The 22,122-nt window shown below is 42.6% G+C and overlaps 1 protein-coding gene across 4 annotated transcripts in view; it reads left to right on the forward strand.

Moving 5' to 3' along the window:
* Positions 1-20,420, forward strand: part of Drat (Death resistor Adh domain containing target) — a 120,513-nt gene extending 100,093 nt beyond the window's left edge. For all 4 annotated transcript variants that reach the window (XM_065219197.1, XM_065219195.1, XM_065219196.1 and 1 more), the window contains exons 2-4: positions 3,975-4,832; positions 19,656-19,956; positions 20,038-20,420. In XM_065219197.1, the coding sequence (XP_065075269.1) occupies positions 4,021-4,832; positions 19,656-19,956; positions 20,038-20,154 (1,230 nt within the window). In that variant the 5' untranslated portion in view covers positions 3,975-4,020 and the 3' untranslated portion in view covers positions 20,155-20,420. The remainder of the gene's footprint in view (positions 1-3,974; positions 4,833-19,655; positions 19,957-20,037) is intronic.
* Positions 20,421-22,122: the final 1,702 nt, after the last annotated feature.

Genomic DNA, 22,122 nt, shown 5'->3' on the forward strand with positions numbered 1-22,122 from the left:
ATATTGTGACGCCCTGATCAAGAGTACAGGGACTCTTGGAACTCATCGACCTGCTCCAAGATGATGCAGAGCGTGACAATATGGTCCACACAGTATCTTCCAGCACGGAATCCTGCCTGCTGTCGTCGGAGAGTCGCGTCGATCTTCTCCTGTATCCGATTGAGGATAACTAACTAACAATACACAGTAACATGATGCCTCGTCAGTTTTCGCATACAGTTGGATCCCCCTTCTTGGGGACTTTTACCAAGACGCCCTGCATCCAGTCGGCCGGAAAAGTCGCGGTGTCCCAGACATTGACGAATAGTTGACGCAACATTTGTGAGGATAGCATGGGGTCAGCTTTGACCATCTCTGCTGATATGCGATCGACCCCCGGGGCTATGTTGGACTTCATACTTCGGATGGCTGCTTCTATCTCCTGCAATGATGGAGCTTCAGTGTTGACGCGAGTAACGCGTCTCACTTTTGGCGGATCATGCCGAGATGTTGATGGTTGGTTGACCGTTGAAACTTCGAGAAGTTGTTCAAAGTGCTCAAACCAACGTTTCAACTGGTCAGTGAGCAACTGTCCAGTCGCGTCTTTCACAGGCATCATTAGGTTCATCCTTGTCCCGCTGAGGCGTCGTGAAACATCATAGAGAAGGCGGATATCGCCAGTTGCTGCGGCTTTCTCCCCTTCATCAGCCAGGGAGTCCACCCATGCTCGCTTTTCCCGTATACAGGAACGCTCAACTTCCCTCTCTAGAGCCGAATACCACTGACGGGCCTCGTTCTTGGCTCCTCAGGTCCTTGCTCGGTCTATCGCGGCTTTTGCTTCTCTGCGCTCCTCGATCTTCCTCCAGGTTTCATCGGTGATCCACTCCTTCCTCTGAGTGCGCAGCTCACCCAGGTTGTTCTCACTTGTTTCAATAAAGGCATTCTTGATGCTCGTCCACTGTTCTTCTTCGCTGCCACCTTCCGGAATATTAGCTGCGCGATCTCTTCACTGCTGGGTCTTCCAGTCGGCGTGTTTTGAATCGCCGCCCGAGTCTCTCCTCCCGCCGTTGAACTCGCGCAATGCGTAGGCGGATCTTACCGACCAGGAGATGATGGTCAGACGCGATGTCAGCGCTGCGTTTATTCCGAACATCAAGAAGGCTCCGTCTCCATTTTCTCTGTATATCAATCACGGGAGACCCATGTGACTTTATGCACTGGGCGATGGGGAAGAGCGAACCCTCGATCACCATGTCGTTGTTGCCACAAAACTCTTCAAGCAGCTCGCCGTTCTCGCTCATATCTCCGAGACCATGGCGTCCCATAATGCGCTTATAGTCCGAGTTGTCGGAGCCGATCTTCGCATTGAAGTCGCCTGTGTAGATCTTGATATCACCTCTTGGAGTCTTATCCACGATAGCATTCAGTTGACTGTAAAAGTTTTCTTTGTCCTGCAATTCGGCTTCTTGGCTTCGCCGATGACATTGACATCATGGCACGGAACTTTGAGACGATGGCGAAAACGTACATCAGACTGAAGGCTGAAGCTAGGCGGATTGGTCTTGCCATCAACGCATCAAAGACGAAATACATGAAAGGAAGAGGTTCTAGGGAAGACAATGTTAGCCTCCCACCCCGAGTTCAGATTGACGATGACGAAATCGAGGTAGTCGATGAGTTCGTGTATTTGGGTTCATTGGTGACCGCAGAAAATGATACCAGCAGAGAAACTCAAAGACGCGTTATGGCAGGGAATCGTGCCTACTTTGGACTCCGGAGGACGTTCCGGTTGAATAAAATTCGCCGCCGCACGGAGTTGACCATCTACAAGACGCTGATTAGACCGGTGATCCTCTACGGCCACGAGACCTGGACTATGCTCGTGGAGGACCAACGCGCCCTTGGTGTTTTCGAACGGAAGGTGTTGCGTACCATCTACGGTGGAGTGTAGATGGATGACGGAACGTGGAGGAGGCGAATGAATCACGACTTGCACCAGCTACTGGGAGAACCATCCATCGTCCACATTGCAAAAATTGGGCGACTACGGTGGGCTGGGCACCTCGTAACAATGCCGCACGACGACCCAGTGAAAATGGTTCTAGAAAGCGACCCAACAGGAACAAGAAGAAGAGGCGGGCAGCGGGCAAGGTTGATCGACCAAGTAGAAGGCGACCTGCGGACCCTTCGCAGACTACGAGGCTGGCCATGGATCGAGTAGAGTGGAGGCGACTTCTTCGGACAGCAGAGGACATTAGCCTGATTGGTATGGTATGGTTAGGTCCTAAACATGTCTCCGAGCATTTCTCTGGAATTTCCTAAAACTGGAAAACCCCTCTGGATTCTTTTTACAACGCCTGCAACAAACGTCAGATTGTATAGCGAACGAATCGTCCTAAAAGTGCATTGGTTTGTTCAATTTTAAATCTCTTTCACAGCCTTCTAGAATGTTTCCCAGGCATTATCAACAACATCGATTTTGAGAATATAAAACAAATTATTAGTGTTGCAAACGAGAATTTCATGATCCGAGAAGTGCTTTCTAGTCGTAGGACTTCATCAATCATCAGCTCAATAAATCGTTTTCTGTAAGCTCATGGCAAGCATTACTATCTGATCGATGTAGTTCATTATGATAAGAAATATTTTTGCCAACAAATGCTCCCGGGTGAATCTAAATTGCCCTTCAATCAACAGCAATCAAGCAGCAGCAGCAGGGTGATTTTCTCAGAAATTATCCCACTGGGAGCATGGGTTAACTGATTTCCCAATTACCTAATCAATGAGCTTTGTCGTATCATCCAGCTGGAAGCTATAACTGTTTTGACTACTTCCAGTTGCTTGGGAGTACTCAACCAATAAACTCCCAGATCCTATCTGGATGTAATCAATTTGAAATTCGCAAAAATCTTGACTGTGCACTGCTACGGTCTATGGCAGACCAAACTGCTGCTAGCTGAGCGCGATTCGTATAGGTGGGTATTGTTTACTCTATCAAACCCCTCAGCAGATACCATATTTATCTTATCGGACGATCCCCGCCGCCCAAAACAAGACAAACAAGATACTAGCGGCAGATGATGGACAATTGCTAATTTCATCGACCACTTGCCAACACGTAAGGGAAGAGAGACAGCTGCAAACTAAAAGAAGCTGATAATAATTCTAGAGCAACATGTGAAAAGGGTCTATGTGCAAAACGTAAACAATTACAATTAGAATTCTCGCGGAGTGGGAATCACTCTGACAAAGGAACACCAGCATCTGTTTACGTGGGTGTATTGCGATTCGATGTTTACATTTCGCACAGAGGCCCTTTTAACATGTCGCTCTAGAATTATTTTAATCAATTTGATTAATTCTCACAAACCGTTTGCAATTAGCTGGGTATAGCAATATCAGAAAAGTGCAAACTGACACTTCAAAACCGGCAGCAGATCGAAAATAAATAATTGCTATAAAAAAAAATGTAACACCTATCAATCATCGCACGTTTTCGCACATCCAAATTCTATTTGCTAACTGTTGGCAAACGATCCGCTACTGGTGGATAAACTAACCTAGCGACAGCCGTACCTACACATCAGCTGTTCTGTTATACAAACGAACATATCGAACATCATCGGCAGACATGCACGGCAGTAGAGGAGCTAAGCCGGTTGAGTGAAATGCGCGATTCCTTCGCGCACCCGGTCAAATCTTCTTCACTCACCATCAAAACACCCATTCCCACACTAGCAACGTCGTCGTCGTCGTCGTCGTCCAATTTTCAAGGTCCTTTAAGGTCAAGCAACTATTACCGTAACCGAGCGAGCAGTTAGCCGTACTAGTTATTACTCAACCACTCCGACCTAGATTGCGGACTAGTTGCGCGATCGTCAGTCTTACGGGATAACTGTTTCCAATATTACCTGAGTGCGTTCGATATCGCATTTCATTCTCAATTTCAGTCAGTTGTGCTAATCGTGTTCTATTTCTTCCCTTCCCTTCCACAGACGTTCTATATCGTTGGACACAGCGACACGCCTAAGAGAAGCCGCCATGAGTAAGCTCATCCGTCAGGTATCGATCGAAACACCCGTATCGAAAATCAAAGATTGCGTGTTCAATCTGGTGGTTCCGATTCCGGACACACCGCCGTCCGGGGCCCGTATCCTGGTCGTCTACGCCGGAGCATGCTACCGCAAGAATCAGTCCACATCGATCTCATCGATTAGCAGTCAGCTGTCGGATACGGGTGATATTACCACATCGCTGCACATGCTAGCGAAGCAGATGCAGGGCAGCGGCAACTTCTCCAGTATTAGCGAGGAAGGTCCAGACAACACAGCTTCACAGGCCCACCAGACCTCGGTGGCCATTCAGCACAATCCGGCCGCGCATCATGGCGTGCGGGACGGTGCCCTGTTTCCAGGTTTTGAAGTGGCCGGCGTCATCGAATCGCTCGGTTGTGAACTGAATGAAGACTGTGGCTTCAAGGTGGGCCAGCGGGTGATTCTCTATCCGTACGAAGGTGTCCCCTGCGGTTACAGCGAGCTGATGGTGGTTCCCGATATGAAGTATCTGATTCCTATCCCCGATTCACTGCCGCTCAGTGTGGCCGCCACGTTGCCGACCGGTGCTCTGCTGGCCCAGAGTGCCATCATCACTGCTCACAAGATCGTCGACGATCTGCTGAAGAAGCGACCGAACGAGAAGGTGAAGATTCTGATCGTCGGCACCGGCGGACTGGCCCTGTGGGCAATCCGAATTGCGGCGCAACATTTCTACACACCCACCACCAAGGACAAGATACAGATTACGGTGGCCAGCCTGCGGGACGAGGGCTTCGTCATGGCGAAGAAGTGCGAAAAGTGAGTATTGAGGGGCTGCATGGTTACATATGAAGGAGGGGGGGGGGGTGGATTGGGGATCGCATACAGTTGTGGACATGTATATTTTATATACCATGCATTTTTGTGTCTCTCAATGAAAGTAAAAAAAAAACTCTTACTTTTCCGTGCATGGAAATTTCTGATATGTTGAATACTGGTTGATGAAGTATTCAATATTCATCAGTATAATGAAGTAAGAGCAATTTTAGTAAATCGCTTGGTAGGCAAATATGCAATTTTTCATTAATTTATTTCCTGAAGTACGATGCACGAAATTTGTCTTTAATTTTACAACTTTTAGTCGTTCACGACGAAAAAAGTTACAAAAGTTTGACTTGTTTTACGTCGTCTTTGAAAAAAGGCTAATTTATCGCTTTGATTTTTATCAATAGTTTCGACATGCTCGTCCAAGAATACCCATAGGGTAAACTCACCAATAGTGGAAGTACGTTAGTGCAAAATGTGTTCCTATAGTGGCTTATGGAGACTCCATAAGCCTCTATAGGAACATATTGCGATAACGTACCTCCACTACAGGTGCGTTTACCCTATTAGAGTGTATTTTAGATTGATTTGACAACTAGAAGTAATTTGCTTTGATTCCAAATTAGTTTTATTTTTAAACTATATTTTTTATGATTTTGTAAAAATATGCAAAAAATTGTCGCCTTTTTCGTTGTTAACAAAATTAAGAAAATTTTGGGAAGTTGTAAAATAATGTTTTGACTAGAAATGATATTTTTTTTTTTAGATAATTTGGTTAATTGTACCGTTTTGGGACATTTTTACAAAAAATCGAAAAAAAAACCGTTCCCTGCAACATTCACATTTTAACAAGGAAAACAGTTTTAAGCATGTGATTTTATTCATCAATGATATATTTACGACAGTCATGGAAATGATCGATTGAAACTGATATATCATTTTAGTAAAGGTAAATATAAAATTTACCAATGTAAACCCTCATGAGGGGACATTGGACCAACATATAAATTTTATTTAAATATCTTAAAATATGTAAATGTAACGTAGCTATTAGGAGTACACTTGGTTCTGATCACAATGTACTCCGTATGTATGGCTTAAGATTGCGTGTAACCATCGTCTATCCATATAAAAGTGCGTTCAAACTTTTTTTTTGCCTGGGGGCATTTTTAAAAACGTGTTTTAGATAGGGGAATTTACGTATTCTCGGCAACCTAAGCAGCGACCTTCTTTCTATAGCCTTTTTCTCTATGGAACGCACACATATGCAGTATTGGTTTGTTTACAAACATTTGCTGCCAGCTGCTCTAACAATTTCAGTCGAAAGAATTGTCAAAAACTGTTTTGAAACGCTTTTACAAAGCTCCAATCTTCTCTAGTGAGAGCGAGTATTGTCGGCAACCAGTTTTTCTTCGGCAACCGTTCCATTTGAACTGCATGTAAATCTGCTGTTCTATTATCGGCAACTCGAAATCAGCTACAATTTGTAGTGCGTGTGTTTCATTTCAAGAAAACCCTGCTAGATTGCTTTTTCTCAGTGGTAAAAATATAGTCAAATTGAAGCTGAAAGCATAAAGAATCGTTTGCATGCATTCAGCGAAGTGTTTTCGTAAGAAAATCCAGTGAAAATAGTGTTTCAATTTGGGTTGCCGAAAATAGTCTGTCATGCCGAACCCGTCATTTCCCCTACTATTTATTTATTTATTTATTTAATTTATTTAATTGATTCCATCAACAGGCTTCAATAAGCCCCAATGATGTTAAGTAATACAAAAAAACAACATGATTGTCTGTGCTTAAAACTTAAACATTACACTGCTATTCACGGTTACCTGTGCCCGAAAATATCGAGGTGAAACTACGGCGAAGCGTCTGACGTGGTACGTGAAAATCGAACACTGAGGCAACTCTGTTGAAAACTCGCTGCAGTCCGTTTATTGCTCCATTCATTCCGTAGTTCGTGCGACGAAAGGGAAGTCTCAGCATAAGACTGTTTCTTAGTGCACGTGGTCGTACATTCAAATCGATTTTTTCGAGGATAGTAGGACAATCGATTCTCCCTTGCAATGTATCGGCAACAAGTAAAGCCCTTGCAGCGTCTCTTCGGGTCGAAAGAGTTTCCAAACCAATCAGCTGACATCGGCTTTCATAGCTAGGCAAACGGAAAGGATCTCTCCAAGGCAATCGCCGAAGGGCGAAGCGTAAGAATCGGTGCTGGACTGATTCGACTCTTTCAACACCATTTTTGTAGCTTGGATTCCAAACTGCTGAGCAATATTCAAGGACTGATCGGACCAGTGAGGAGTACAATGACTTCAGGCAATAAATATCAGTAAAGTTTTTGGTTATTCTAAAGATAAAGCCTAGTGTTCTGGAAGCTTTATCAACGACATACGAAATATGCTGCTTATATGTGAGTTGCGAATCCAAAATGACTCCCAAATCCTTCACGTGGCTCACTCGTTCAATTGCTGAACCCAATAGGTTGTAGTTGAAGATGATTGGTTCTTTTATCCGAGAAAAGGAGATTACTGAGCATTTCGCCGGGTTAACTTCCATTCGGTTCAAGGTGCACCAGTCAAAAAAAGCATGAAGCTGGCGTTGAAGAAAGTGACAGTCGGCAATGGAACGAATCCGAAGGTAGAATTTTAGATCGTCAGCATACGATAGTCGAGGTCCGTCAAGCACATAATTCACATCGTTGAAGTAGAGCAGGAAGATCAAAGGTCCAAGGTGGCTACCCTGGGGTATCCCCGATGTAGCAGGATAAGTATCAGATCGGTAATCGCCTATGGCAACCATCAGTTCGCGACCGGTTACATACGATCGAAACCATTGTAATAGGTTACCATTGATCCCAAGTCTGTCTAGTTTAGCAATAGCAATAGCATGGTTTAGCTTATCGAACGCTGCTGACAGATTGGTATAAATCACATCCGTTTGAGCTCGGTCAACCATGCTATCAGTTACATAAGATGTGAGGCATAGCAGATTGGTGGTGGTGGAACGACCTGACATGAAGCCATGCTGATCATCACTCAAAACATGCTTGCAGTGAGAAAGTAGCGGTTCCATTATGACTAGTTCAAAAAGCTTCGATACGGTGCTCAGTGAGGTAATTCCACGATAGTTGTTGACATCTCGTTTGTTTCCTTTTTTGTGAACAGGAAACATGTGAGCAAACTTCCAGCAAGAAGGAAAAATACCACAGCGAAGCGATAATTGGAACACGTGACAGAGCGGAGTCAATAGACTATCGATATTCTTCTTGAGAAAAACGGACGGGATTCCATCGGGTCCAAGGTTGCAAGAAGATTTCAGCTTGGAAGCAGCTCTTAAAATAGTCATATCGTTGATGTCGATGCCATTTAATGTATCGCCGTGCATTGGAACGTTGCTTGCTGCGAGGTTAACAAATTCGTTAGATAGGCTCTCGTCAGTGAAAACATCGGCAAATTTGAGAGAGAAGAGTCGGCAAATCTCCTGATTTGTGGATCCCACTTCGCCATTGAACACCATGGACGATGGAAGACCGGATTCCTTTCGCTGCTCGTTAACATAAAGGGTGATACGGCCAAAATTTGGTCAAGGGAAAACGCGTGTAAATCGGTGAAATCGTTTATTTAAAAAATCAAATTAAATTTCTTTTTCAAGTTCAATTAGTATAAAATTCAGGAAAAATATTCAGTTAGGCTTCCGCTTTTCCAAATCCGAATTTCCGGGCCTTACGCTTGACCCCTGCCATCAGATTTTGTACAGCCACCTTGTCCACCTTCTTCGCCGCAGAAAGCCAGTTTGCCTTGAACTGCTGCTCGCCCTTAGCAGTTTTTTTGGTTTTCTTTAGGTTCCGCTTGACAATAGCCCAGTATTTCTCAATTGGGTGGAGCTCTGGCGTGTTGGGAGGGTTCTTGTCCTTGGGAACCACCTGCACGTTGTTGGCGGCGTACCACTCCATGGCCTTTTTACCGTAATGGCAAGATGCCAAATCCGGCCAAAACAGTTCGGAACAACTGTGTTTCTTCAGGAAAGGCAGCAGACGTTTATTCAAACACTCTTTCACGTAAATTTCTTGGTTGACAGTCCCGGAAGCTATGAAAATGCTGCTTTTCAAGCCACAGGTACAGATGGCTTGCCAAACCAGATATTTCTTTGCGAACTTTGACAGTTTCATGTGCTTGAAAACATCTGCTACCTTTCCCCTTCCTTTTGCCGTATAAAACTCCTGTCCCGGAAGCTGCTTGTAGTCGGCTTTGACGTAGGTTTCGTCGTCCATTACCACGCAGTCAAACTTCGTCAGCATCGTCGTGTACAGCCTCCGGGATCGCGCTTTGGCCGTCGTATTTTGTTTATCATCGCGATTTGGAGTCACTACCTTCTTGTAAGTCGATAGTCCGGCTCGTTTTTTGGCTCGATGCACGGTTGTAGACGATACACCCAGCTTATTTGCGGCATCTCGGAGAGAGAGGTTAGGGTTTCGCTTGAAACTACCGGCAACTCTCTTTGTCGTCTCAGCGGCTTCCGGTTTTCGATTTCCCCCCGATCCAGACTTCCTGGCTGTCGACAAACGTTCCCCAAACACTTTAATTACATTTGTAACGGTTGATTTGGCAACTTTTAGCGATTTTGCCAACTTTGCGTGCGAGTAGCTCGGATTTTCGCGATGCGCGAGCAAAATTTTGATACGGTGCTCTTCTTGCTTGGACGGCATTTTGACAACTGAAGAGTGAATTCCAAAATCAAAATAGGAGCAACATTCTACACACACACACCTTCAAAATGAGGGGTGTTCAGGTTTTTTAAATGCAAAATTGAAAGAAATACGTCAAGTTGATATTGACCAAATTTTGACCGTATAACCCTTTAGTTCCAAAAGGATTTCGGATGTGATCTCATCCTGCGCTGAATTCCCTGCTGATATCGCGAATAGCTTTGGCGACTGATCCGTTTGAATTGATGGTTTAGTCGAACATAATAGCATTTTAATTGGAACGTACGGTACTTGGTGTATTTGCGTAGTGCAGCTCTTTTAGTAGATTTCAGTCTACGGAGCTCCTTAGTCTGCCATGGATGATGAGCTGTTTTCTGGTGACTTATCTTCGGGACATGTCTGTCGATAGTATACGCCAAAATGTGTGAAAACGTTCTTGCGGCTACCTCAACATCGAGGATGTTTTCCCAGTCCAAGCTGGAGAGCAAGTCTGAGATGCTGCGGTAATCTGCTTTTCGAAAATCGTAGGAAACAGCAACGGGCGTTTCGTCGAAATCGTGAAGTAACTTGCTCTCCACAGTCACAATCAAAGGAAGGTGATGTGGAGTTGGTTTCACTAGTGGAGCGGGTGCACAGGAGATGAATGGAGCGACATCCTGAGAACTGACGAAACAAAGGTCCAAGCTGCGGTTGTTCTCGTTTGCGAATTGATTGATTTGCGATAACGTAGACGTACTGTAGCTATCAAGAAGCATAGTGGCTCCACAATGGAACACTGATCGTTCTGGATCCGGATACAGAAAACCGCTATGGGATGGTTGCCACGAGATACCAGGTAAATTGTAGTCTCCCAAGACAATAACCTCGTCAATAGCAGTTGCGCTTTCCAAGACAGCTTGAATTGAACGACAATGGGCGTCGATGAAATCTATATCTCGAGCTCGGTTTGGAGGTATGTAGACCACACATACAAACAACGTGCGATCCGCTAGGTCCATAGCTGCCCAGACCTGCTCTACGTAGTTCCACAGATCATTTTCAATTGCTCTGGCTTTCAATTCAGAACCGACAGCCAAGAGGACACCACCTCCCGTTGATTTTCGGCTGTTGCGGGGGTTACGATCAGAACGGAAAACCTCGTATTCAGATCCAAACACTTGATTGGAGATCGTGCGGGAGTCGAGCCAAGTCTCTGTGAGAGCAATAATATTATAGCATCGGTCAGATACGGATATACGATAGTCTTCAACGTTCGAGTTCATCCCGCCTACGTTCTGATAGTAAATAGTGACGTCCTGGTTAGTACTAGCAACACGTTGAGAATCTGTGTACACCTCGCCTGAGAGGGAACTTTTGGGCATCCTAATTTCACTTCTGATAACAGCATTTGGGCAGCTTCGATGATCAAAGGCAGCAGAAGGTGGGGCTGCATCGGAGAATCCAGTGGTGCAACCCGCACTTCGAGTGTTAGAGAGTACCTATTTATGACACTTATGCATTTGAACCCGCTTATAAAAGCATAAGATTAATCATCACCGGACATTGTTTTTTTTCTCTGTTCTAATAATTAATGATTAAGCACAGCATTTGATATTTTAGTAAGAATGCTGGATTTAGTCACAGTAGCCACAGTAGAAATAATCTGTTTTTTTTTTTAATAAATCCATAATTGAATTGGATTTATTTCTATGGGTATGCACGTTTGGAATGTATCATCATAAAGATTCTGCACTCGGTCTACAGCTTGTCGGCGGGAAGGGTTTTTTTTAAACTATTTATAGAGTCAATTCTTAGAAATACGAATGTGACAGCGAAAGACAAGTCAAGCAATAAGCACAACCCTAATAAAAATTGTATGGTTAATTTGCTTAACGACGTGTTCTGGGTATCATCCAAACCATTTGTGGAATAGTTCAATGATTTGGGTTATCGTTCGTTTATGGTTATTTTTATTAGGGAAGACCTTCAAGAAAACTAACAACACGAAGTCTGGAAATGGCAATGTTTCATTCAAAACGTCAAATATTTCAAGAATATCGGGTGAGACCAATCTAATTTTGTTTGATCTTATTTTTGTGCAGTAGATTATTAAATTAAACCGCTCCGGGTTATTTTGATGCTGTGAGTATTTTTCCTAAATTTTGGGTTTAAAAATTATGGATTTCTTTTTTTTTGTATTTGAATCTAGGCGAGCACGCTAAGAGAAGTATCGTCAGTTTTAAGTAACTAAAATTTGATTCAAAGCAGAGCAAAACTCGCATTAATGTATAATGTAATTGATGTATAGTTAAATAACTCAAATTTCAAATTATTTCCAGCTTACACATTCCATTTCATTTTGCAGCATCGTGGCTAACTAAATCCAAAAAAACATGCAACCCTACCTCAATCTAATCATTATCCCTTACCATGGCGATCATGTAGCCTGCAAGTGACGGGTCAGCCATTACCCTTCCTTTAGTATCGGCCCTGGATTGACTTGCGCTCTGACTGCCCCACCCTGCGCTGCAAAATGAAAATGAAAATGAAAGGATTACGTCTTTCGGCAATTTGGAGTGCAATTTCAAAAACACAAAATCGACCGCGTTACGAAAAGTGGTCAGGTTTTGACCACTTATAACTCTGTCAATAGCGGATGGATTTTAATTTAAACAAGCCAATCGGTTGAGAATTTTTCTACTAATCGGCTTAAATGAACACTTTATAAATTTTTAAAAGGGCACTATTGAAAATTACACAAATGTCCAACTGTTGCAATGGTGATCAAAACTATCACCGATTGTCTGCAATAAGCGCATTCCCTAACACAGATTTCAAAATAATACTCCATCCGGTCTCGTCAAACGGTGCTTATTCAATCACCCCAAAAGGCCTGTTTTCAATCCCATTCGGCGCCGCCGGGATTTTCGGAGGCATAAAATCTCTGATCACGCCTTTATATTCTTTATTCTTCTTCGGTAGGGAAGTAAAGCCGTTGGTCCCCGGTTCATGAGTTGATGGGTCGATAAGTAGAGTCCAGGTGTGGAATCTGCCTCCCTGGCGTCGGTAGCATTGGTACTCAGTACGGAAAACAAGATCATCGGAAAAAAAACCAATGAAAAAAATCACCGAGTGTGTGTGGTTGTATCCGGTCGGTCGTCATCATCATCAGCAGCAGCAGTGCTTTCGGTGCATGGCGTTGAACATTGTTCTCCAGCACACAACGAAAGGCTGCCTCCATTCACCGAAGAAGGAGGAAGAAGCCGCACCGCTACTGATTGGATTCAATAGCTCTTTTTTTCTTATCTGTAGAGCCTTTTTTACAAATGTGTCCATTACTTACGAATATTGTTGTCTGACCCATTTTATTTTTGGTGCTAGTCACATATCCTCACACAATTAAGGTGTGATATACATTTGTTGACATTGCACGCCGTCCCAATCAGGCACAACTCGTCTTATAAAGTCTAATACCATTTTGGGATTGCTTTGCCAAACTTCAAAGGGTTCTAATATCCCTTTTTCAAATATTGACATTCTTTGATTGAACAGTGCTCCACAGTTTCGTTTTCAAATTGACGAAACCGACATTCGCTAAACGGAATTTTTCCTATTTTATATAAGTGATATCTGCTAGGGCAGTGACCAGGCATCAGACCTGCTATTACCCGAAGATCTATTTTACTAAGATTAAGCAAAATCCGGTCTTTTGCTGCACTTGGTCTTATAAGTCTTGTCGCCTGTCTGGATACATCGGTGGCGTTCCAGTTGGATTCTAAAATGGACTTTTCCCAACTTTTTAGTTCCATCCTTATAGTACACTCAGGGACTCCACAAAATGGTTCCGGACCGATGAAGTTCGATGCAGAAGCTCGTCTTGCTAGACTGTCTGCATTTACATTTCCTTCAATGCCACAATGGCCGGGCACCGAGTATAATATGACTTCGTTCCTTTCGGCCAATTGTTTTAAGGAAAGAATATTAGCTTCCATCGACATGTGAACGTCTTAAGCGCATTAAGAGCAGCTTGGCTATCCGACAATATACATATTTTGGCAAACCTGTATTTTCTTGTTAGACAGATGTTTGCACATTCTATGATTGCTTGAATTTCTGCTTGAAATACTGTGGGACTATGTCCCATTGGTATAATTTTACTGCCTCCAGGGTCAAAGACCCCAACTCCAGTATCTTCACCCATCTTCGAGCCGTCGGTGTAAAATACAATAAATCCTGGACGTATGTTTGGCCCATGTATGGCGGCTTGGTTTAACCACTTTGAAGGGAACATCGTAGTTTGTCTTTGTTACCATCCAATCTTCTATTGTTTTTACAGCTGAATTAAACTTGAGATCCTTAAGGATCTTTAGATGTCCTACCAAGGCACCATCTAAAAGTTTATTTTGGCGGTTAAACTGTAAAGCACTTTTTGCTGCTTGTCGTTTAACAAATTGGTGTAAGGGCAAAATATTGAGAACGGCATTCAAAGCATCTGATGATGTGCTTCTCATTGCTCCTGTCATTGATATACGAGCAAGTCTTTGTATTTTTCATAACTTCTTTTGAGCGGTTATTTCATTTGTTTTGGGACACCATATCAGTGAAGCATAGGCAATTTTTTATTCGGTCATATTCGGTCATATTACGGTTATATTCGGTCGTAGTCCCCACGTTTTCCCCACAGCTTTACTACAGACCCATAGCACATTTGTAGCCTTAGTGATAACCTTGTCAAGATGAGAGTTCCAGTTCAGTTTCCTATCCAAAGTAACACGTAGGTATTTAATTTCATCCGCGAAATGAATTCGAACTCCATCTAGAGTAGGCTGTGTCCGATGTCAATTATACAAGGTCTGGCCCAACCGGCTTATTGGTATTAGTGAAATGTGGAAATGTTTAGTGGTGTTTGTATTTCATCGCAATGTTTATCTTTCTACACGAAACAGCTGTTTTCTGTGACGACACGTCTGCCATTCGCAGTATGGAATGTTGTGCTGCCGTGACATCATCATTCGCTTGTTCAGCAATGTTTACAACATTTTTGCTTCTAACACCAGCAAGTTGTCTGTTGTTCCAGACCTTGTATGATTGACATAGGGCTGTGTCAACATATTTTTTTCCTAGAGTCGGTGTATAATGAGTCACGCCAAGAGTGAAGCCAAGTCTACCTATTGAACTGTCAAACCGGCTACCTATCGTGCAAAGTAAACAAACATAACGATGCTATGCAAGGTCCACGAAAGGTATTGCAATAGAATATAAAATAAAATCGAAGAAATGATCATAAACACGCAGTGAGCATTAAATTGTCATGGGGTACGTTTGGTAATGATGAGTAATGGAAATTTCTATTATTTTTTGATAAAATAATTTGACATAATCACTGATATAATGATTAACTACAGACGTTATTTTTTGTTCTCGCTAGAAGTCATTTGAAGTTGATGTAGAAGTCCTCTGTTGCCAAGTGAAAAGAAAGGAAATATTTCGAAAACCGTGATGCGAGTTCAACTGTTTTGCTCTTGGCGTGACTCATTATACTCTATTTTTTCCCTTTTGGTGAAAGGAACTATGACAGTTTTTGAAGGATTTACATTTAAGCCCCCTCTCTTACACCAATGGAAGGTCATGTTTAGGGCAGTTTGTAACCGATTTGAAATCGTGTTCTCAAACTTTCCCCGCACTATAATGGCTACGGAGCTGCTTGTTGCAGGTTCACTTGATTCCATCGGTAAGATCTTTCCTTTTTATCTATTTATACTTCTTATCCATTAGTGTTTAAGGTACGTCATTATCAGCATTAGTTTACCAAAACGATCCCTGCTGCAAACCTTTCCCCACATCCCAGTGATTTCTCGTGGAAGCGCAGAGGACTTCTTGGTTTCCTTTACAGCGAGGATCACGTCAACACATTCCTTCCCATTCCCTATTTGATCTGCATTCGGACACGGCCGGCGCTGGTATTGCTAAATATAAGTTTTCCAGGTTTTACACATTGAGAATGAATATTAGTCCCAAGCATCATCTGTTGATTCCCTGTGTAATTGCAGCTGATCTGGCCATAACAGAGCAGCAACCGTGCTCATACTTATGCTCATTCATTGGAATTGATAGAAAAAATTCTGACAAAATACCGAAACTTTCCAAGTAACGATTTCGGTTTTATAAGGGTTCTGTAGACCATGATTTAGACTTGTAGCATGCTTTAAAACCTCAATAAAACTTGCAATGTTACTTGGGTTGGTCCCATCTATAAGAGCCCATACAGAAATAATAAATGAACACTGATTTTTCGGCTTGCTGATTTTTTTCAGATGGGACTGATATTCTTTTACGAACAGAGATCATAATGATTCATCATGAAGATTTCGTTGAGATATCTTCCAGCGTAAGTTCCACCAACCCATGTAATTTTGATAAATCTCAATTTAAAGTCTGCCCAAGTAACATTGCAAGCTTTATAGAGGTTTTATAGCATTCTACAAGTCTACAGAGCCCTCATAAAACCAAAATTGTTACTTGGGTGAGGACAAACAATACAAAGACTTAGAAACTTCGTATGCACGCTAGCGCTTCATAGTGGCAGAATTTTGCACTAATCTACTCATAATTCGTAATACATCTGATAAACTGTTCCAATATCAGCATCTCCCAGCTAGTCAGGATCTCGAGATATAACGCGCTTTGAAATTTTCCATGCACACTAGGGTCGCATAGTGGCAGAAGACTGAACCAGCGGCGCCGGTGATGTATAATCGAATCATATAATCTCTAATATTCGGCGAATGTGTTAGGGAAACCACTTTTTCCCATCACGGAAACGCCTCATTTTCTGATGACAAAATTACGCATTTTTGTTCACGAAAATTTTGGTTTATTCAATAGATAATAAAAAAAAATCGAAAACTGATTGGAGGAATATCTTGCTAAAATTTTCCAATTGCGAGATATTCGCGATCCATCATATAAATTTGAGATTTTTTATACTTTTTTCTAGCGTCCTGACGGAAACCCTACCTTAGTTCGAAGTGTTTCTGGTTAATTGACATGGTCATGTGGTATTCGGTCATTTCGAGAATTTTTATGTCGCACTTCAATACTGTTACGTATTTGACCACAAACGTTTGGTTGCTTATCAAAGAGCTTTGGGGGTGATGTGGCTGGTGTGAGGTGCACAATTGACTGAATGGATTACCATTCAGTCATAGTGCAATATCCATTGATGAACCCCTCGACGAGCTGTCAACTGGATGAACAGGATGAATCTATTCATCCTCTTTAATCTGACCACCCAACGACGCTTCAATCAGCAAGCATCTCGTTCGTCCTCTTTCGTCGCAGTGCAGTTGAATAGGTAGGTTGTGCCTGCTCTCCAAAAGGGTTGGGTGATTCCGGTGGGATACGGTCCAAACCTCACAGCTGGCAGCAACGCGAGCGAACGTTCAGTGGAAATTACCTCTTAAACAACAATAATTTATGGTGGTCATGAAAAGAACCGTTTTGTCGTTATGTTTGAGTAATGCTGAGCTATTAGGATGTTCAACACGGATGAGGCTGGCCAGCTGTACACTGTTTGGAACGAGGGTGACGCACTTGGCAAAGATGGCCCTCAGCGACTAACAAAGAGCTACTGAATCCGATCAGTAGCGGTGCGGCTTCTTCCTCCTTCTTCAGTGAATGGACGCTCATGTGGGCTGCAGCCAAGGGGAAGGTCACTCTGCACACCAATCGCGTGAGTCAAGAAGAACCCAATCATCTTGCTGTTAGGTAGTTTTATCTGTAATTTAACAAAAATATTTTTTCTGAGAAGTTAACATGATAACAAATAAAAAAAGTTTCACTTTTCATCTGTTTCCTCTTCGCTGTCTGAAAAATTTAACACAAACTGTGCATCTTCGGAAAACTCTCTGCCCTTCTTCTGAGATGTTACACGAAAACCAGCAATAAGTGGATCTGAAGAAACTAATAGTCTTCTTCTTCTTCGCATTTTCAAGCTTATTGCATATCACATATTAGCTTATTGCGTGCTCTCAACTTAGTGTTCTAGATGCACTTCCACAGTTATTAATTGAGAGCTTTCGATGCATGTACCATTTTTGCATTGGTATAATTGTGTGCATACTTCTATGCCCAGGGAAGTCGAGAAATTTTCCAACCCGAAAAATTCCTAGACCGGACCGGGAATTGAACCCAGCCACCTCCAGCATGGTCTTGCTTTGTAGCTGCGCCTTTACCGACTGAGCTAAGGGAGGCCTAATAGTCGCCGCATGTGAATTAAGGGGGTTTCCATCAACAACGCTTCATATCTTCACAAGTATTCATCATACAAATTTGGTGTCTTCAGCAAAGTTTCATATTTTTGTAAGTACTACAACTTTGCTAGAGAAACTACCCTTCTATCTCTTTTGCAAAACAAGTTAGTTTTTTTTTTAAAGTATGCCATGACAAATATGGGTAGTTGTCCTAATATGCGCAATGTTTTTGTGAACAATTCTTCTGAAGACAGTTTTTGGATTAAGTCAACGGTTTGACCACAAAACAATTAAGTTCACCAAATTGGCATCTCCGACCACTGTGCAATCTTGGGTCAACTTTTTTTCTCAGGGTGCCGCAAGTGTGCCGATTGTGCCGGTCATAGAGCAATCTGCTATTGTTTGTAAAATATGTATATTATGGTATATTTGGCAACCCGGTATTTCTGACAACTTGAATGTTTTTGTTTGCAATCGTAAGGATAACATCGGTCTAGTGGCAACCAAGAAGGAATGCAACCGCCGTCTGAGAAGAAAAAAATGATTCGTAATATTCGTTCGCCAGTCTATTGAGAATGAAGCGGAAGTGTTTGGTGTTCGCAAATTTTCTTGTGAATTAGGGTTTTGTAATGCCCTCAAAGGCAGACCACATACCCAGAATTTCGTGATGTGAAACACAACGGTCCATCAGCGGCCGGAAAAGTTGTAATCGGTGGAGAACATTGTTGGAGACCGAATATAGAGGATGATGACTATGACTTCTGTAGTTTGTATTGTGTGAGTTGTGGGGTCTGATTAACTGCAGTTACTCTTACTCTCGAGCCTGCGCTAGAACCTACACTTCGGATTCAAATCTATAAGTGAACCGAGAAATGAACTGCTGATATATTCAAATAAAGGATGGATCTGAAAAATACAGCCAAACAGCACATAATGTTGTGAACAACTTCAATGACAGTTGTCCAGCAGTGGTCCTATTTTATTTAATGAATAATACAATGCCTACGAGATTGTGCCGAAGGTCGATGGTTCAACGCCACGCACCGAAAGCACTGCTGCTGCTGCTGCTGCTGCTGATGACGACCGACCGGATACCACCACATACGGTGATTTTGTTTCCCTTGGTTTGTTTTCCGTCGATCTTGTTTTCCGTACTGAGTACCAATGCTACCGACGTGAGGGAGGCAGCTCCCACACCTGGACCCTACTTATCAACCCATCAACTCAAGCATGGATCGGGGACCAACGGCTTTACTTCTCTTTCGAAGGAAGTCGTGATCAGAGATTTTATCCCGGCGGCGCCGACTGGGATTGAGCCTCGCGTGCAACGTCCGCGCTGGTATCTGTCATACTGACACCTGTCATTTATTGAGCCCTGATGGTGAAGCTAGCGGGCGACTCCCAACAGTTTCAATGTGCACTCACCAGATGTCACTGCGTTTACGTAAGGGTGATGTATCAATTGCCTTGTTCAAATAATTGATTAGTGGGATATCTTTTTAATTAGATATCTTTGGAATAACTCAATTTCGCATAAACAATCCATATGGGGCAAATCTGGTCTTTAATATTCTTTTATCTAGAACATGCGTTCGGACTTTTCAGAACTTTTGCCTCACATTCAGTCAATCAGAATGCTTTTCAATTTGCTACAGAAGATCTGTGAATAAATCATGTATCCCTTGATCGTGGAAATAGGCCTCTTGGGGAATGGTAAAATTGTTCTTGGCTATCTTTCTCGTTCTGCCGCCGAATCCCCAAAAGATCACATGTAGTTTTCAACACGTTGTTGACAAATACCGGCGCTTATTCCAATTCAGTAAAATTCGATGAACGCCATTAACCATCGTTTCCCCGTGTTATTTCCATCCTCCGCAGAGTCAACATTGTCCAGTGGAACGAGGATCTGTACGAGAAGCAGCTGATCGAACGCACACATGACGCCTGCGACGGGCTGGTGGACATTGTGATCGACTTTGGCACCACCTCGCGCAGCTTGCACCGATCGATGCAGTGCCTAACCGAGGGTGGACACGTGTTCATCAGCGACGAGATTGCCGAGAAGCTGATGGCCAGGTTCGCCAAACGAGCAGAGGATCGCGGAGTGTTTGTCGAGGTCGTTCCGACCGGTACCATCCAACAGCTGCACGAGCTGGTCAAACTGGTCGATGCCGGTGCGGTAAGTAGACAATTTGGTTCGGTGAACTCGAATCAATCGGGATCAAATGTGACTAATCGATTATTTCTTCTTGCCATTCAGATTGAACCCCCACCGCACACAGTATTTCCCTCGGAGCAGGCCGCTGAAGTGGTACGCAAACTGGCCAGCTCAGAGATTCCTGGACGCGCCATATTGAAATTCCACGACGTCGAGTAAACACGGGTCTCCCACCTTAACCAGCAAACAGATAACTTTCTCCTCGTGAGTCCCATCCCCACTTCACAAATAAGAACACATTACTTTACTTGTAAGTAATATTACATGAAACAATTAGCGATGAAATTCAAACAGAGACGGAAAATGTAGGAGTATGTCCATACAGACGAGGCACTATCAAAGGGCTTCATTATTCTCATTTAATTATAAACTCTCCTAGCAGACGGTTACTACTGGTAACCGACTCAGAGAGAAAGTGAGACAAACAGCGAGAGAATGCGAAAACCAGCTGAGAAACTAAATTAAAACATTGCTAAACACAAATTCTTACGAAGAAAACCAAATTTACATTGAAATCTATAAATGTATAATTTAACCTTAACGGAAACTAAGCAACAAATAAGAAAACATTAATTGCAACCAATCCAACCCCAATTGGAGTTTTTTTTTAATCATACCACTATATGTTTAGTCAGCAGAACATTACCAAAAATCAAAGAACAGATTCGCACACGTCCGAGCGTGCGCCTGCCGGCGGCAACATCTCCGTGAAGGATGTGCGCAGCTCCGGATTGAACCCGCGCGTTTGGTGACGTAATTCTCAGTTCAAAATCGCCAAACCGGGCTCGCTTTATGGAATGAATTATGAGTTGATACTAAACTAGAAGCGCTGCAACGGAACGTACGCTGCACGCCGGATATGATCAATTTTCAGGAGATGTCCAACGGCGACAACAGCAAACTAAAGGACTTGGAGCACTGAATCAATTAACGAATGTGAACACAGTGGATCAGGACTAGTTTTAGACATGACAAATTCTAACCCGTTTTCAAAAGAAAGAAGATAAAACTGTATGCCGAAATTTCGATTTACCCGCTTAGAAGTTAGTAGATTTTATGTACAAAGAACTTATTAAACTTAATGTGAAACTACTCGAGATAGGGTTTGGTCCATCAGGGATTTACACACAAAAAGAAGAGTATAACGCCTATCTAGCGTACTACATTAGCTCATACTAGTACTAATGGAAGCTATCGGTTTTCTAGCCCATCCATCTTAAATTATGTAAATCAAACAACCAAGTTTAGCAGCAATGAAAATGCAACCTTCGTTTGAACCGAATGCGAAAGAGATATGGTAGTAATGAAAATATTTCAGTTGTGATTGAGTTTTCCCTCGCATGTGCACACACAGATACAGAGAGACAGGTATGCGACACTGCAGCACCTCCAAAGGACGGCGCAGGCATGCATGGATAACAGGGAGGAAAACCATTTTGATTTAGTCTATCTTTTTATTTAACTAAACATTAAAATAAAATAAAAATAAAACCCCTTGATTGCTTCTCCACATCGGAACGAGAAAAGTGAAAAGCTGAGAAAATGATGCATCAAATGGAAGAAAACGTTAATTATCGCTATAATAAATTAATAAAGGAAACATGAAGAAAGCAAACAATGTTGCGATGTGTTTAGGATTAAACGTTAAACTTAATAATAATAAATAGCTTAAACAATGGAAAACACTGACAAGGAAGAAAATGCAGAAAATGATGGAAACAAAGCAACATGTGTATTATTGAATAAAAATAATGAACTGTATAGGAGTTTCAAGAAAATCAAAATCATAGCGCAGAGAACATCATTTCAACAATGCCGAAATCCTTGGATTTTTATAAATCTAATTTCCACATCAGAAGAAGAAGAAGATGGGGACGTAATTTGTGATTAGCCCCGGTCCCTTTCAAATTGTATCATTATTTATGTACGGCCTTAAATTTGAAATGACGTTTCACATTCATCTAGTGACCCCATAAAAAATCCTCCCGATTTTCCCCTCGACTAAATCGGTTCACGTCGGTAAGATTGACCGACTATGAAACCGACGTATTTATAAATTGTTGCATCGACTCTTATGGGACTGCTTAAAGGGAGGTTGCCGACGCGTCAGCACACGAAATCGGTAGT

This window comes from Ochlerotatus camptorhynchus, unplaced genomic scaffold, assembly GCF_037179485.1.
Source record: "Ochlerotatus camptorhynchus isolate MF236.1 unplaced genomic scaffold, CSIRO-AGI_Acam_v1.1 ptg000101l, whole genome shotgun sequence".
In the NCBI taxonomy this organism is placed as follows: domain Eukaryota; kingdom Metazoa; phylum Arthropoda; class Insecta; order Diptera; family Culicidae; genus Ochlerotatus; species Ochlerotatus camptorhynchus.